The sequence below is a fragment of the Lynx canadensis genome, chromosome C1, assembly GCF_007474595.2.
Source record: "Lynx canadensis isolate LIC74 chromosome C1, mLynCan4.pri.v2, whole genome shotgun sequence".
Lineage (NCBI taxonomy): Eukaryota > Metazoa > Chordata > Mammalia > Carnivora > Felidae > Lynx > Lynx canadensis.
Window position 1 is genome coordinate 200,222,860 of NC_044310.1, and position 13,990 is coordinate 200,236,849.

The 13,990-nt window shown below is 39.2% G+C and overlaps 1 protein-coding gene across 1 annotated transcript in view; it reads left to right on the forward strand.

The window, feature by feature from the left end:
- Window positions 1-13,990, forward strand: part of XRCC5 (X-ray repair cross complementing 5) — a 97,109-nt gene that overhangs the window by 9,922 nt on the left and 73,197 nt on the right. Inside the window, exons 5-9 of the mRNA XM_030325054.1 lie at window positions 461-583; window positions 3,594-3,785; window positions 5,877-5,991; window positions 7,472-7,610; window positions 10,594-10,706. Of these exons, the coding sequence (XP_030180914.1) occupies window positions 461-583; window positions 3,594-3,785; window positions 5,877-5,991; window positions 7,472-7,610; window positions 10,594-10,706 (682 nt within the window). The remainder of the gene's footprint in view (window positions 1-460; window positions 584-3,593; window positions 3,786-5,876; window positions 5,992-7,471; window positions 7,611-10,593; window positions 10,707-13,990) is intronic.

A 13,990-nucleotide genomic window follows, 5' to 3' on the forward strand; every position in this document is an offset into this window, starting at 1 on the left:
GAGAGGGAGACACAGAATCCAAAGCAGGCTCCAGGCTCTGAGCTCTCAGCACAGGGCCCGATGCGGGGCTCGAACCCATGAACCGCAAGATCATGACCTGAGCTGAAGTCAGCTGTCCAACCAACTGTGCCACGCAGGCACCCAAGGGATCCTTTCTAATCACAGTGACCATATATTTAACTGAAGTTAAAGTTGGGAGATTAGGGATTTAATACCCACAATGCTCAAAAATTTTGCCCAAGATGCTAAATGTATGAATTGTAACCAGGCTGACTATATGTTTAGTAGAACTTTTAACTGAGCATCAGTGATATGTGGGGTTCTAGAATGTAATCACATTTCTTAACTGTATTGAGATTCATTTCTTAGCCTGTCTCTAAGTCCAGTGACCAAGTGCGTTTGAGTTTGTAAGCGATAATTCAGGAGAATGATTTCTTATTGTGATAACTTTCTCTTTCAGAGGAAAGAAGTTTGGAAAGAGGCATATTGAAGTGTTCACTGACCTCAGCAGCCCATTCAGCCAAGATCAGCTGGATATTATAATCCATAACTTGGAGAAATCTGGCATCTCCCTGCAGTTCTTGTAAGATCATGAGAATAACATCTGAAGACCAATCCTGTGCTCTCATAACGCAGGGAGGCAGGGAGTAGGGCCCCTTTCTAAAGCTCTTGGTTCCCGCAAGTCTTCTGTTTGCGCTCACAGTTGAAATATGTTAGATGACTGACCTCAGCAAACATTCACTGAGTACCCTTAATTCCAGGAACTCTGAGTTTTAATGGTAAGGGGATGAAAGTCACAGTGACACAGAATTTTAGCTCAGTAGTAGATGGTTTGTTCATGCTTCTTGGACTCAAAGAATTCAGGAATCTTTGGAGGATATTCAGTTTATTTCTTGCTTACATAGAAGACTTTATCCAAACAATTACCAGATTGATGGTTTCTTTTCTTCAGCAGTTCCAGAGTACTGTTTTGCGAGCAGTAGATGTTTTTAAGGTAGAGAGGAATATCAACCTGAGAATTATTTTAAACCTGTAGAATGCTTATTTTTTAACTTTTAAATCTAAAGGATACACACACGTACATAAGATGTAATTTGCTTGTGTGTATTTAGGCATGGGTTATGCAGATTCTGAGCAAAAATGTTCACAAAATATCTCATAATTTGTTGCAAGGCAGAGTCCCTCCTTCCCCAGGCATTTACTTTCTTTATCTTCAATCCCTAACAAGAAAGTTCTTTTTCACCACACTAATCCTTCCTGTTGCATTTGAAACCTGTTTTTCTTGTTTTATTTTTGGTGAAAGCAGAGTGATAATATAGGATGTTGACTTACCAGTCTTCTGAGTACACTCATTTTTCAGACTGAGAGCTATACCAGGAAGCCTCCAGCTCAGAATGGTAAGCCTTCGGCTTCTTTGAAATGCCTGCCGTTGGAAATTAAGAACCTCTCTTGCATGTATGTACCTCTTAAGACTGCTGAGGGGCAGCTCCTTTCTGTAGAACTGTAGAGAAATAGTTCAGAATAACCCATCAGACTGATACTTGTTAAGATAGTACTTCAGAGAAATTAAGTGCTTTTTAAGTGACACTTTTCGTCTTATTGAATTGAGGCTTTCTAAGTACTTCAAAAGCTCTGCCTGGCTTCTGTTCCCTGTTCATAATTTCAGGATGCCTTTACAGGGTTGAAGCATCCTGCACTTCTGTCAATGTCATTGGAAAAGGCTACTTTTTTGTCTGAGTAATACTGCAAAGCGTGTTGAAGAGGGAATGTAGCCTTACCACTACCTGCTTATTTGGCTGTTTTTTTTTTCTTGTATTTGTGCTTGTGCTACAGATCTCTGGCATACAAAGTAGAGTTTCTGGTTTTATTGTTTGGTGTAGCCCGTGGATGATTGTTGTAATTGGAGTAAACAGAATACCAGCAGGTCTAAGAACCACCGTGTTCTGAGTAGGCTCATTCCTTGGACCTCATTTTTAGTTTGTTCTGTTGGCTACTGAGAAAGTTTATATCTGGTCGAAAGCATGGTAGAAAGAACTGTTACTGTAACTTCTTTTTCCAGGATAACTTCCTGACTCTTCATGTTCATGTCACTTTTCCCATCTTCCAGGTCTGTTTTTTTGTTTTGTTTTTTTGGTGCAAAAGGGTGTTTTTATTATAGCACCAGGACAGGACCTGTGGGCAGAAAGAGCTGCATCTCTCTTCTAGGTTGTTAATGGAAACAGCCACAGCCTGATGTGAACCCTGTGTCCCATGCCCTGCTCTGTAGAAGCTCTTTTATCTGATAGGTCATGCAGGATGTGCGTATCTGTCATGCTGGGTATACGTCGACAAAATTAAACAGGAAGCTTTATTTTAGTTATAGCAGATGAAATGGTAAAGAAATCACCTTAAAATAACCAGCCACACAGAGTTGACCAGTAGGTGATGTTGAGGGAACTGCAAAGGTTGCTCTTTGGGTTTCTGGGGGCAGTGCTGTGACACACTGCGGGTGCAGGAGCCTTGCCCTCTCAGGTGACCGAGTCCTCGCTGCACATCGCTCACTGGCTGTGGCTCGGCCGGATTTTGCCATGCAGCTTCGGCTTCTTTTTAGGAAATGGAGGTAGAAATTTTTATCCACCTAATGTGTAGGATTAAATGAGGTTGTTTACATGAAAACATTTATGAAGTACCATGTAGAGAATTATCATAAAATGCGCTTGGTTGGTTGATTTTTCAATTTGTATATTGATTATTGAATATCTCCATGACTGGTAACCCCATCTAGTAGTTTTAGTCTCATTTCAAACAGAATGAAACACGGGAAAGAATTGGTTTTACCTATTTCCAGCAATTCACTGATGTCTGTCTGGGAATTCTAAATGTACAGTAATAAAGATAACATTAAGTATATTATACACATTCTGCCATTTAATCCTTAAAATAACATTGAGGGATTATTAAAGGTGTTTATTTATTTTATTTATTTTATTTTTTATTCTTCTTCTTTTTGGCTGCCTAGAATATCACCTGCCTTTTTCTAGGAAGCAGTCCTTCCTGCACTTTAACCTCCTGGCTCGAATGAGAGCGAGCATCTTCTAGATCTGGTCCCCAGGTTATCACCGATCCCTGGCTTTTTTGAATTGAGAGTCGAGCATTAAACACATAGTCCATTCCTCTTTGGTAGCAGAACCAGCAGTGTGTGCTTGAAAGAGCTCATGGGTGACGCGGAGGGAGCCAGTGAGAGAGTGGAGCCAGCACAGGGGCACATGGAGATGAAATGGACAGTGAGAGGGTTGGGGTGGTCCTTGAGGCATGTGAGACTGCGTCCAGTCATCCGAAGGTCACGTGCCACTCTGCACTTTGAATTATTTGGCTATGTAAACCAAGAAATTCCACTCTTTTAACCAAACCAAAAAGGCTTCGGGCACTCGAAACTGATAGGATATTGACTAAGGGTGATAAGTGCCATTTGAGAGAGGAGGGATTGAAAGCTCAGGTGAGTGGCATGCCCATTTTCTCATAAGCCAGCGAGTGACAGTCACAGGAGGGGAACCAAGTTTATTATTTGGCTTCAGAGCTTGTCTTGTGAACAACTGCCGATCTTTTCCTGATAGTTTGCCATTCCCTGTTGGCAAGGAGGATGGAACCGGGGACAGAGGAGATGGAAACTCCTGCTTGGACCAGCATGGACCCTCCTTTCCTCTAAAAGGAATTACTGAGCAGCAGAAAGAAGGTATTCGGATGGTGAAAAAGGTGATGATGTCTTTAGAAGGTGAAGATGGGCTGGATGAAATTTATTCCTTCAGGTAAGAAGTGAAAACATTGATTCTAACTTTCAGTCATAGCCATATAAATTTCTCTTTTGGTCAGAGGGCTCCCTAATTAGCCACTCTTGAATTAGCAGTTATTCTGTAAGAAATATTCTGATTTTTATGGACGAAATGGTGTACCAATCCCTGATCCCCTTTAAGTTTTTTGAGTAGTTAAGGGTATATATGCTCTAATTTGTTTTCCTCAATCACAATTTTAAAATACTTCTTGTGAAATATAATTGACAAACAGTACGTATTGATTTTCTAAATATAGACACCCTTGAAATATTGTAGGTAATAGAATTTTAGAAATTGAATGATAGTTTCCCAAGGGGTTGGCAAAGGAATCAGTGAGGAATCCTGTAAAGTGACATTTCCTGTCATAACGTGTGTTCTTACTGTAGCATGTGCAAATATATATTTCTAAGTTGTTTATTTCAAATTTGGACATGGCTTGCTCTAATGCGAGAATATGTCTTAAGTTAACATATTCACCATGGTATCATAAATAAAAATTGTAAGCCAATACAAATTAATGTTAAAAAAGTTTATTTTCCTGTATCATGGCAGGGAGGGAAATTACTGTCTGTGTATGTGATGACACTCACAGTTTGAAGCTACTTTGGTGTTGGCTCTTCTGTGAAGATGTGGACCAGAACTTTGCCATGTGATACAGTAGCCGTTATCCACATGTGGCTATTTAAATTTAAATTCATTAAAATTAAATAAAATTAAAAATTCAGTCAGTCACACTAGCCACCTTCCAAGAGCTTGCTTAATAGCCTATTGGATTGGCACGATTAGAAATAGAACATTTCTATCATTGCAGAAAGTTGTACGGGAGAGCACTGGGCTAGACTTGTTCTTATCTAGACTTCTACTTGGGGAGATTTAAATCTACTGCAAAAATGTTCCATTTGTTCTCAGATGTTATGTATTAGATGCTAGTCTTTAGAACTTGCCCTGGGACAGAATTCAGACCTCATGGTGATTTTAATGTCACTCAAACTAGTGAGGTCCTATGGACAGGTTAGACCTGGTTCAGACCCATTCATCCCCCAACAAATCCAAAGCCAAGGCGTATCATAAACTTTGCAAACAGGGCAGCAAGTAGAATATCTACTGTTCATTATAGACTATTTCTGAAAGTTGGAGCCTCTTGAAACCTTTTTGTCCATAACTCTGAATGGTGTCAGATAATTCTCTTTACCTTTTTGTAGATCTGTTTTTCATCTGTACTAGGAGGATTGATCATAGTCTGGATTATGTGCTTTGAGTGTTTGGTCATTGATTCCTTTCTCAGTGAATACTACAAATTCCACTTATCTCCTCTAATCTTCTCTGCTGTGTTTGATTAGGGACCAGATAAAAATAGAATTGATCTTGACTTCTGTTCAAATGAAGTAGCACTCTACGTTGTGTTGGTACTTCCCAATTCTCCATCCCCATCTATAAAAAGCCTAGAGTTATCCGCATTACCTTAAGACTAAATATGGACTAAATTCCTTTATCCCCTGGAGAATATTTAATACTCTCTACTATGTGCATATATATGTGCTTTTTATTTAAGGGTGATTGGAATTAACTAATAAATTATAGAGTTATGAACAGTGATGTTAAAGGATGGTACCTACTCTTTGATATTCTGGAGCAGGGGTTCTTATCCCCAGGGTGAATGGTTTTCAGGGAGTTGCTGAACCCTTTAAATTGTGGGCAGACTCTTACGGGTGTGCTTTTATCATATCCTCAAAATATTCTTGGTCCTGAAAAAAATGTTAACCACTGGCCAAGTTGAAAGAGAAGATTGAGTAGGGGAAGAAAGAGATGCTCTTTTTTTTACCTGTCAGTAATGTAATTCAACTTCTTCCTAAGCCAAATCAGTTGTATTCTGGCTGTCTCCTCACTTGGGGTTGTCATTTTCCTGCTGTCCCCTGCTGTTCCTCCTTATCATCAACGACAACTCCGTTCTCATTCTAGAAAACTTGAGTGCATCATCCAGTGCAAGTTAATGTTTTAAAATTGTTGCTTTGCTTTTGGTGTGTATGTGTGTGTGTATATAATTTTTTTTTTTTTTTTTTGGTGAAGTGAGAGTCTGAGACAACTGCGTGTCTTTAAGAAAACTGAGAGGTATTCCGTCCCTTGGCTTTGCACACTGACCATTGGCTCCAGTTTGGCTATAAAAATTGTGGCTTACAAAGCGGTGAGTGATACATTCACATTTTTTAAATTTTATTTTTTTAACGTTTGTTTATTTTTGAGAGAGGTAGTGTGAGCGGGGAGGGGCAGAGAGAAGAGGGGACACAGAATCCAAAGCAGGCTCCAGGCTCCGAGCTGTCGGCACAGAGCCCAACACGGGGTTTGAATGAACGGTGAGATCATGACCTGAGCCAAAGTTGGACACTCAACCGACTGAGCTACCCAGGTGCCCCCGTACATGTTTTTTCAAGCAATGTGCCAGGCAGACAAACATGCTTATTTAAGGAACTGACAATTCATGTGTGGGTTATTCAGTACCATAATTACTGCTTCTCTAACTGCTCTCCTTGTTCCTCCCATCTCTATTTAGCTTTTATGTAAAAAGGCATATTAGGAGAGGAAGTTTTAAGAATTGTCTATAATCCAGGTTAATTCCCTCCTGTCTCTTTTTCGTTTCTTTCTTTTTTTTTTTTTTTGAAGGAAAGAAAATGGAATACATCAAGTCATGTCACCGTAGTAGCATAGCAGAACTATAGATATACACTAAAGAAGTCCAGAGTTTTGGACACTCAGTCTCACCCAATCCAGTTATTAATGATCTGGTAGTAACAGCATCCATGACGTATCAAAAAATACTGATTTGTCGGGGCATCAGCCTGGCTCAGTCAGTGGAACATGCAACTCTTGATCTTGGGGTTGTGAGTTCAAGCCCCATGTTAGGTGGACATTACTTAAAATCTTAAAAAACATAGTGACCTGTTACTCAGAAATTGCCTTTTGTTATATATGCATGTTTGTACATAAGAGCACGCTTTTAGAAATAAGGTGCATTTGGTAGTTATTTGATGGGATTCCAGTTTCAGTATGAGTCTGTGCTCCATGTTTTCCTGTGACTCTGCTTGCCTTTTTTTCTTAAATGTACAAACTAAGTACATAAAAAGATTTAAGTATAGAAAATATACAAAAACATATGTTTATATATTCAGATGTTTTTGTATATTCTAAGACTTAATCCCAAAACACATGCTACACCTGTGAAAACCTTGGATGCACTTCTTTGTTTCAGCTGCCGTCAAGGCCTAGAATAGAATGCAGTCTCGTCCTGTTCTTTTTTCGAGTTTCCTTTTCAGATTTCCTTACTGATTTCTGGCTCCTGATAGATGGCTCTCCCTTTCTTCTTTATTGGAAAACTGTAGTAACAAATTGTATGGTCCCATTTTATTAGCCTGCAGGTTTTGTATAAAAAGTATTTATGTACATACAAATACTAATAGGTATCTGGCAGTTACCTTGGGGGGAAAATGAAACGTAGAGAGAGTTATGAAATAAACTTAAAATTTCCACAATAGGCAAGAGCAAAGCAGTTTAGCTAGAGTAACTGTTCTGAATTTTTTTCCTGTAGAGAGTAGATTTGATTTTCATTTTTTATTGATTAAAATCCTGGCTTTCTTTGTTTTCCCTTTATTTTTCTTTTTGGAAATAAGATTATGCAGGAGAAAGTTAAAAAGTCTTGGACAGTTGTGGATGCAAGAACCCTAAAAAAAGAAGATATACAAAAAGAAACAGTTTATTGCTTACAGGACGATGACGAAACGGAGGTTCCAAAAGAGGACACTATTCAAGGTACGCCAGCAAGAGTTTTCACTTGTGTCTAAGAGAGGTTTTCGAAGGCCAATATGAGGCCGATGAGGATCTCTATTGTTATTTTTTGGAGATATTTTTCTGAGTACTAGAGACACAACTATCGGCGGGATTGGTGAGATGCTAGGTCCTAACTAAATGTAGCTCATCTGTCAGGACCTAGGCAGGACCGTTCCCAGGAGGGCACCCGGGCACTCCATCTGAGTTTGAAACGCCCTCAAGGGACAGGAGTTAATACTTGGTTTTATTTATTTATTTATTTATTTATTTTTTAGTTTTTTTAAAGGTTCATTTATTTTTGAGAGAGAGAGAGTGAGTGCACGTGCAAGCTGAGCTGGTGGGACAGATGATCTGAAGTGGGCTCTGCACGGACAGCAGAGAGTCTGACGTGGGGCTTGAACTCACAAACCGTGAGATCATGACCTACGCCGAAGTCGGACGCTTAACTGACTGAGCCACCCAGACACCCCTACTTGGTTTTATTTTGAAGTTGGAAACATACTAGCTAGGAGAATACTTCTATTAATGTGACTGAAGCAAGTTGTTTTGTTTATTTTACTTTTTATTTCTATGGTGATTAGTCCTCTGAGTGCCAGTTTCAGGCATTCTGGATCTTGCCAGCTTTCTCCTTTAAGGTAATTTAGGGGATCTGGAACATTTGTGTTCATTATATGCCTTTATGTTTGCTGGATGTTTAAAGTTGTACTTCATACATTATATCCATTTGATCTGTATGGCGTGTCTAGACAGCAGCTCTATCCAGAGGGCTTAGGAACTAGCTGAGAGTGTCTGAGTTTTCAAGAGCTAAAACGGCAAGATACCAAATGATGGGTTAAGGTAGAAACTAGAATTTTTAGATAAATTAAGGCTTTGTGATGCCCAGTATAGTTTTAATTTGCAAAGCACTAATATGCTTGTGTATATTTATATGTGTGGTGGGGGAGAGTGGTTAAGGTGATGGAGATTGCGATTCTTTTCTTCTGGTTACTTATGGGTAGAAAATGTAATTATAGGATCCTGCAGTCCCTACTAATTCAGTTTTGTAGTGTGGTTAAGAACTCGAGTTTTGGAGTCAGACCCGAGTTAGAATCATGGCCCCCTCACTTGCTAATCTTATGATCCTCATATGATGACCGAAAAGGAAGCATAGTTAAGTGGAGGGCTTCTCAGTGATATCAAGTAATAGGGTTGATGTGTTGGGCATACACAGTTTAGTACTTGGCAGTGGTAGCTAATAGCCTGCATTTTCTCTTTTAATCACCACAACAGCCTAATGAAGCGGGCATCCCACTCTTGTTAATGCCATTTTACAGATGAAAGAATTGAGGCTGAAAGACATTCATTAACGTATTCAAAGTCATGCAGCTAGCCACTAGCAGAATCTGAACCCAGGACTGTCCTACTTCAGAGTCTGTTTCTATGTACTCTTCTGAATTAGGAAGGGCTTTTTGAATGACAGGTGGACTAGTTGATGCTTCATTTTGAAATCAACCTGGGGCCGTTTATAGTTTTGAGGCACAGAGTGTCACTGAGGCTGTGTGTTAGGAAGATTAATATGACAGAGACAAGCACCGGTTCTTTTGGATGCAGCAAAAACACCAGCTCTGTTTAGGCAAAAAGGAAATGTATTGGCAGAGCAATGGAGAGGGAAGGGTTAAGCATTGTTTGAGTGCAGAGAGCGCAGTGAAGCTTTTGTCTCGTACCTTTGTGTGGTTACCACGTACTTCCTTTTCTTGCCCTGCCCTTTCTACCCCTAATGTGTAGACAGAGGTACTAGCATACATATGCGTGCAAAGGAACATGGTTACATGATGCAGTCTATTCTATATGTCTTGCCATGTACAAAATTTATATACTGATTTGCTCTTTCAGTAAATGAACCAGAAAATACAAGGCAGTTTTAAGTAGACTTTTCAAGTTAAAAAATTCAAGTAAGAAGATGTCTGATGACAGAAAAGGGTTATGAAAAACATTTGGCTTAGACACCACTCTTAATCATGTGCCATACATTCCCTTGATAATTTTTTGTTGGGATTTTTGTTTTCATCACCAGCTTTTTTTAAAGACATATATGAAAACACAAGTGTGTTTCTTTTTCATTAAATGCATGGCATCAGCAGATTGACAGGAACAGATAAACACAGGATCATAGAATCTACCCCAAACACACAAATTTGTTTCTTGGAGTAAAGATACATGTGCTTTTCTTTCCATTTACCCAAGGCCAGCATCCTTTCATTTTGATGATCCTTCTGTCTCCCAAGCATAGGAGACTGTATATTGAAAGGGCATGACCTTCCCTAGAACAGAGGCCCTGGAACAGCATAGGAGTTATTTTTAAGAAACCGAGAGCCTATATTTGTATGAATAACTAAAGTAATTAAAAAGAAAAAAATAATATAATCCCAGAAATGAAGTAAATTTAAATACAGAGAAATAGCCAACTTATCAATTGAATGTTCCTAAATAGAAGAATTTTGGCTTCTTCTATTAGGTATTTGTATGTCTCCAGCATGCATTTTTGAGAACATTTTATTCTGAAAATTTCCTTTGGGCATTTTTCTCTTCAGGTCTCTAGGTTTCCGAATAAATGTGTTCTTGTTATTATGTTTACAAATCATACTTGTACTTTAGTCAACCATAGTTTATCTTTGGAGGATAACTAGTACGTTACATTTGCTACATTCTTCTGGGCTGGATAATCATTAAGGTAACTAGATTGCAGAAGATGCTGCTTAAAGAATGTAATTAGATTTTAATCGTCTCTGTATCATATATGGTGTTTGTGTATCTGCTGCTGCTTTCCCCCACTGGTCACAAGGGGCAGTGATTTGATTCCTGGGAACAGTATAGGGAGGCTTGATCTGGAGCATGCTTGTATTGCTAATGTGTGCGTCAGGCTAATTTCAGCTTGTAGAAAATGAGGCCCCGTATGCTTAACAGATGCTCTTCTCTTGTTCTCCAGGGTTCCGCTATGGAAGTGATATAGTTCCTTTCTCTAAAGTGGATGAAGAACAAATGAAATATAAATCAGAGGGGAAGTGCTTCTCTGTTTTGGGATTTTGTAGATCTTCTCAGGTATAGTACTTATCCTACTCACTGTAAACAAAGTAGATGAACGTTTTTCTTACTCTTGTTTGAGATGGTTTGCTTTTGGTTGGTCCTTTTATTTACAATGTGTATTCATTTCACTTTTAGGTTTTTGCAATGTAATCTGGGGATTAGTGTTAACTCTCTGCAATTTTTGAGTAGAGGAACCAAGATGTAGAAAAGTTGAGAAATCTTCAGATGAATCAGAGTAGGTTCCATTAAAAGTCACTTCTTAGCTTTGCTGTGGATCATAGCTCACAGTAGCTTTAAAGAATCATCATAGTTCTTTGCTATTGTGTTGCTTTCTCTAAACTGACTTATAATAGAGTATTTTAGAGCAGTGAAGGTCTACTCGGGTTTTGGATGACCCCGGGCCTCTTAACGTATTATTACTTTATGCCAGTCGCCCTTGTCAACATCCAGCAAAGAGGTGTAGGATCTGAAATCCGTCCTTCAGTCATATGTTCTTTAGACCACGGTGCAGAGATACTCAGAACACACAGGGGGAAATGCAGTAATCCACTGAGGGCCATGTGATAGCATATACTGTCCTAGAAAGGGTTTTTAAAGGTTCCTGGATTTCTTAGCTTAAATGTTCTTAAGGTCGGCAACCAGAGAAAATGAAGAAGTGTGTCTTACAGTGTGCCTTTTAGGCTCTGTGGGGATAAAACGATGCTTGTTGGTTCTAGAAAAACTCAAGTGAGGGGCGCCTGGGTGGCTCAGTCGGCTGAGCGTCCGACTTCGGCTCAAGTCATATCTCACAGCTCGTGAGTTCGAGCCCCGCGTCGGGCTCTGTGCAGACAGCTCAGAGCCTGGAACCTGCTTCAGATTCTGTATCTCCCTCTCTCTCTCTCTCTGCCCCTCCCCCACTCGTGCCATGTCTCTGTCTCTCAAAAATAAACATTAAAAATTAAAAAAAACAACAAAAAAAACAAAAAACTCAAGTGAGAATTGTAATGGAAATAAATATTACCCAGTGTACTGGATTTGAGCTTTTTCATGTTGCCCTGGGATAGAGTCTCTGAGTACTCTGAGTCCCTGAGTGTTAGAATAATTCAGCGAGGGTGGAGAGATGTTTTTCATGATATACCCAAACTGTTGGATACGTTTTTAAACTTCATAAGTTGAAAATTGGGAGTACTTACTGAAAGTTGATAAGATTTTCATGGTGAAAATAAATACCTTTTGGAAGTTGAGAGTTTCTAACGAACAATTCTCTAACAAATTACACTAAATATGCATTTCTTAAAAATAAAAGCATTCACTTTGGGGGCTCTACAAGCTTAAAATTTATGGTTGTTAATGGCAGTGCCTCGAAGTCTTTCCATGAAGTGGAACCTTCCTTCAGATCTGTGTGTAAAAACTGGCTTGTTGGGAAGTGGGTCTGCCTGATTCTAGGTAGCTAGAAAAGACCTATCCAGAACACCAACCCGATATTCATGACCCAAGAAATTGAAGTCACCTGGGCCAGGGTGGGACTGGGAGGCGTATTTAGTTAAATGACAAAGCGAAAAAGAGTGGGCTAAACAAAAAGTACATTTTTCCATTTTAAAAGACTTACTTACTACCTTAAAATTTTAAGTCATGGCATGTCCTCTAAATCAAAGTTGTGTTGTTTTTAAGCCCTAAATTATTTCTATCTTAAGTACAATCTCAAATGGTACATTGAAGATAATCATAATAGCCACCATTTATTTGAGTGGTTATAATATTCCATTCAATATACTATGTATTTTATGTAAATTCCCATTTAATTCTTAGTACAACCCTCCTAGATAGGTGTCAGGATAATATATTTTATACATTTGAAAATTGAGTATGTAATTGGCCCAAGGTCACAGCTGGAAGGTGGTAGAAACTGGTTTTGAATGAGGTCTCTCTGACTTCAGAGCCTATGTCATTAGTCAGTCGTAATCTGACCACCACCAGATGGACAAGCTGATTTTTTGAATATTTTTCATCCCTGCTTTCATCTATTATCTTAACAAATGCATACACACCCTGTTAAGAGCAAGATGTTTTGGGGCACCTGAGTAGCTCAGTTGGTTAAGCATCTGACTTCAGCTAAGGTCATGATCTCACAGTTCGTGAGTTCGAGCCCCACATCGGGCTCTGTGCTGACAGCTTGGAGCCTGCTTCAGATTCTGTGTCTCCCTCTCTCTCTGCCCCTCCCTTGTTCATGCTCTGTGTCTGTCTCTCAAAAATAAATAATAAACATTAAAACATTAAAAAAAAAAGAACAAGGTGTTTTCCATAGCAACTAAGTATGTACCTTTTAACAGACTAATAATTATTTTTAATAAGATCATGTATTTTTCCATATTCCCTTAACATAAGGGAAACTAATGTTTCTGGATTGAATTGAGGTGAACATTTTAATTATATAAAATAAGTTTTTGGCCTTGGCATTTTTTGGTGTTCTTTTTTTTTCTTTGCAATTGTGAAGTTGCAAATTAACTCTTCTCTCTTTTTTTTTTAAAGTTTATTTATTTATTTTGAGAGAGTAGGGGAGAGGCAGAGAGTGAGGGAGAGAGAGAGAATCCCAAGCAGGTTCCTTGCTATCAGTGCAGAGCCTGATGCAGGGCTCAATCTCACAACCTGGAGATCATGACCTGAGCCAAAATCAAGAGTTGGGTACTTAACTGACTGAGCCACCCAGGTGCCCTGCAAATTACTGTTCTCTTAAATTTTCAATTTATCTTCCCCCACATTGTCAGTGTTCTGGGTATCTATATAATGGGTAAGAATTTTTTTTTTTATTTAAAAAAAAAATTTTTTTTTTAACGTTTATTTATTTTTGAGACAGAGAGAGACAGAGCATGAACGGGGGAGGGTCAGAGAGAGGGAGACACAGAATCTGAAACAGGCTCCAGGCTCTGAGCTGTCAGCACAGAGCCCGACGTGGGGCCCGAACTCATGGACCGTGAGATCGTGATCTGAGCCGAAGTCGTTCGCTCAACCGACTGAGCCACCCAGGCGCCCCTTTAATGGGTAAGAATTTAATGAGAACTTCCCCCACATGTCTGGTTGTCCTTTGAGAAGTCATTTAAGTGCCTTAGGAAAAGATATCATTAACTGTTCTTTAATCAAGAAGCATTACAGATATTTTTTTTAAAGTTTATTTACTTTGAGAGAGAGTGAGCAAGCAGGGAAGGGGCAGAGAGGGACAGAAGGAGAGACTCCTAAGCAGGCTCCATGTTGTCAGCACAGAGCCCTACATGGGGCTTGAACTCATGAACCATGAGATCATGAACTGAGCCAAAAACGAGAGT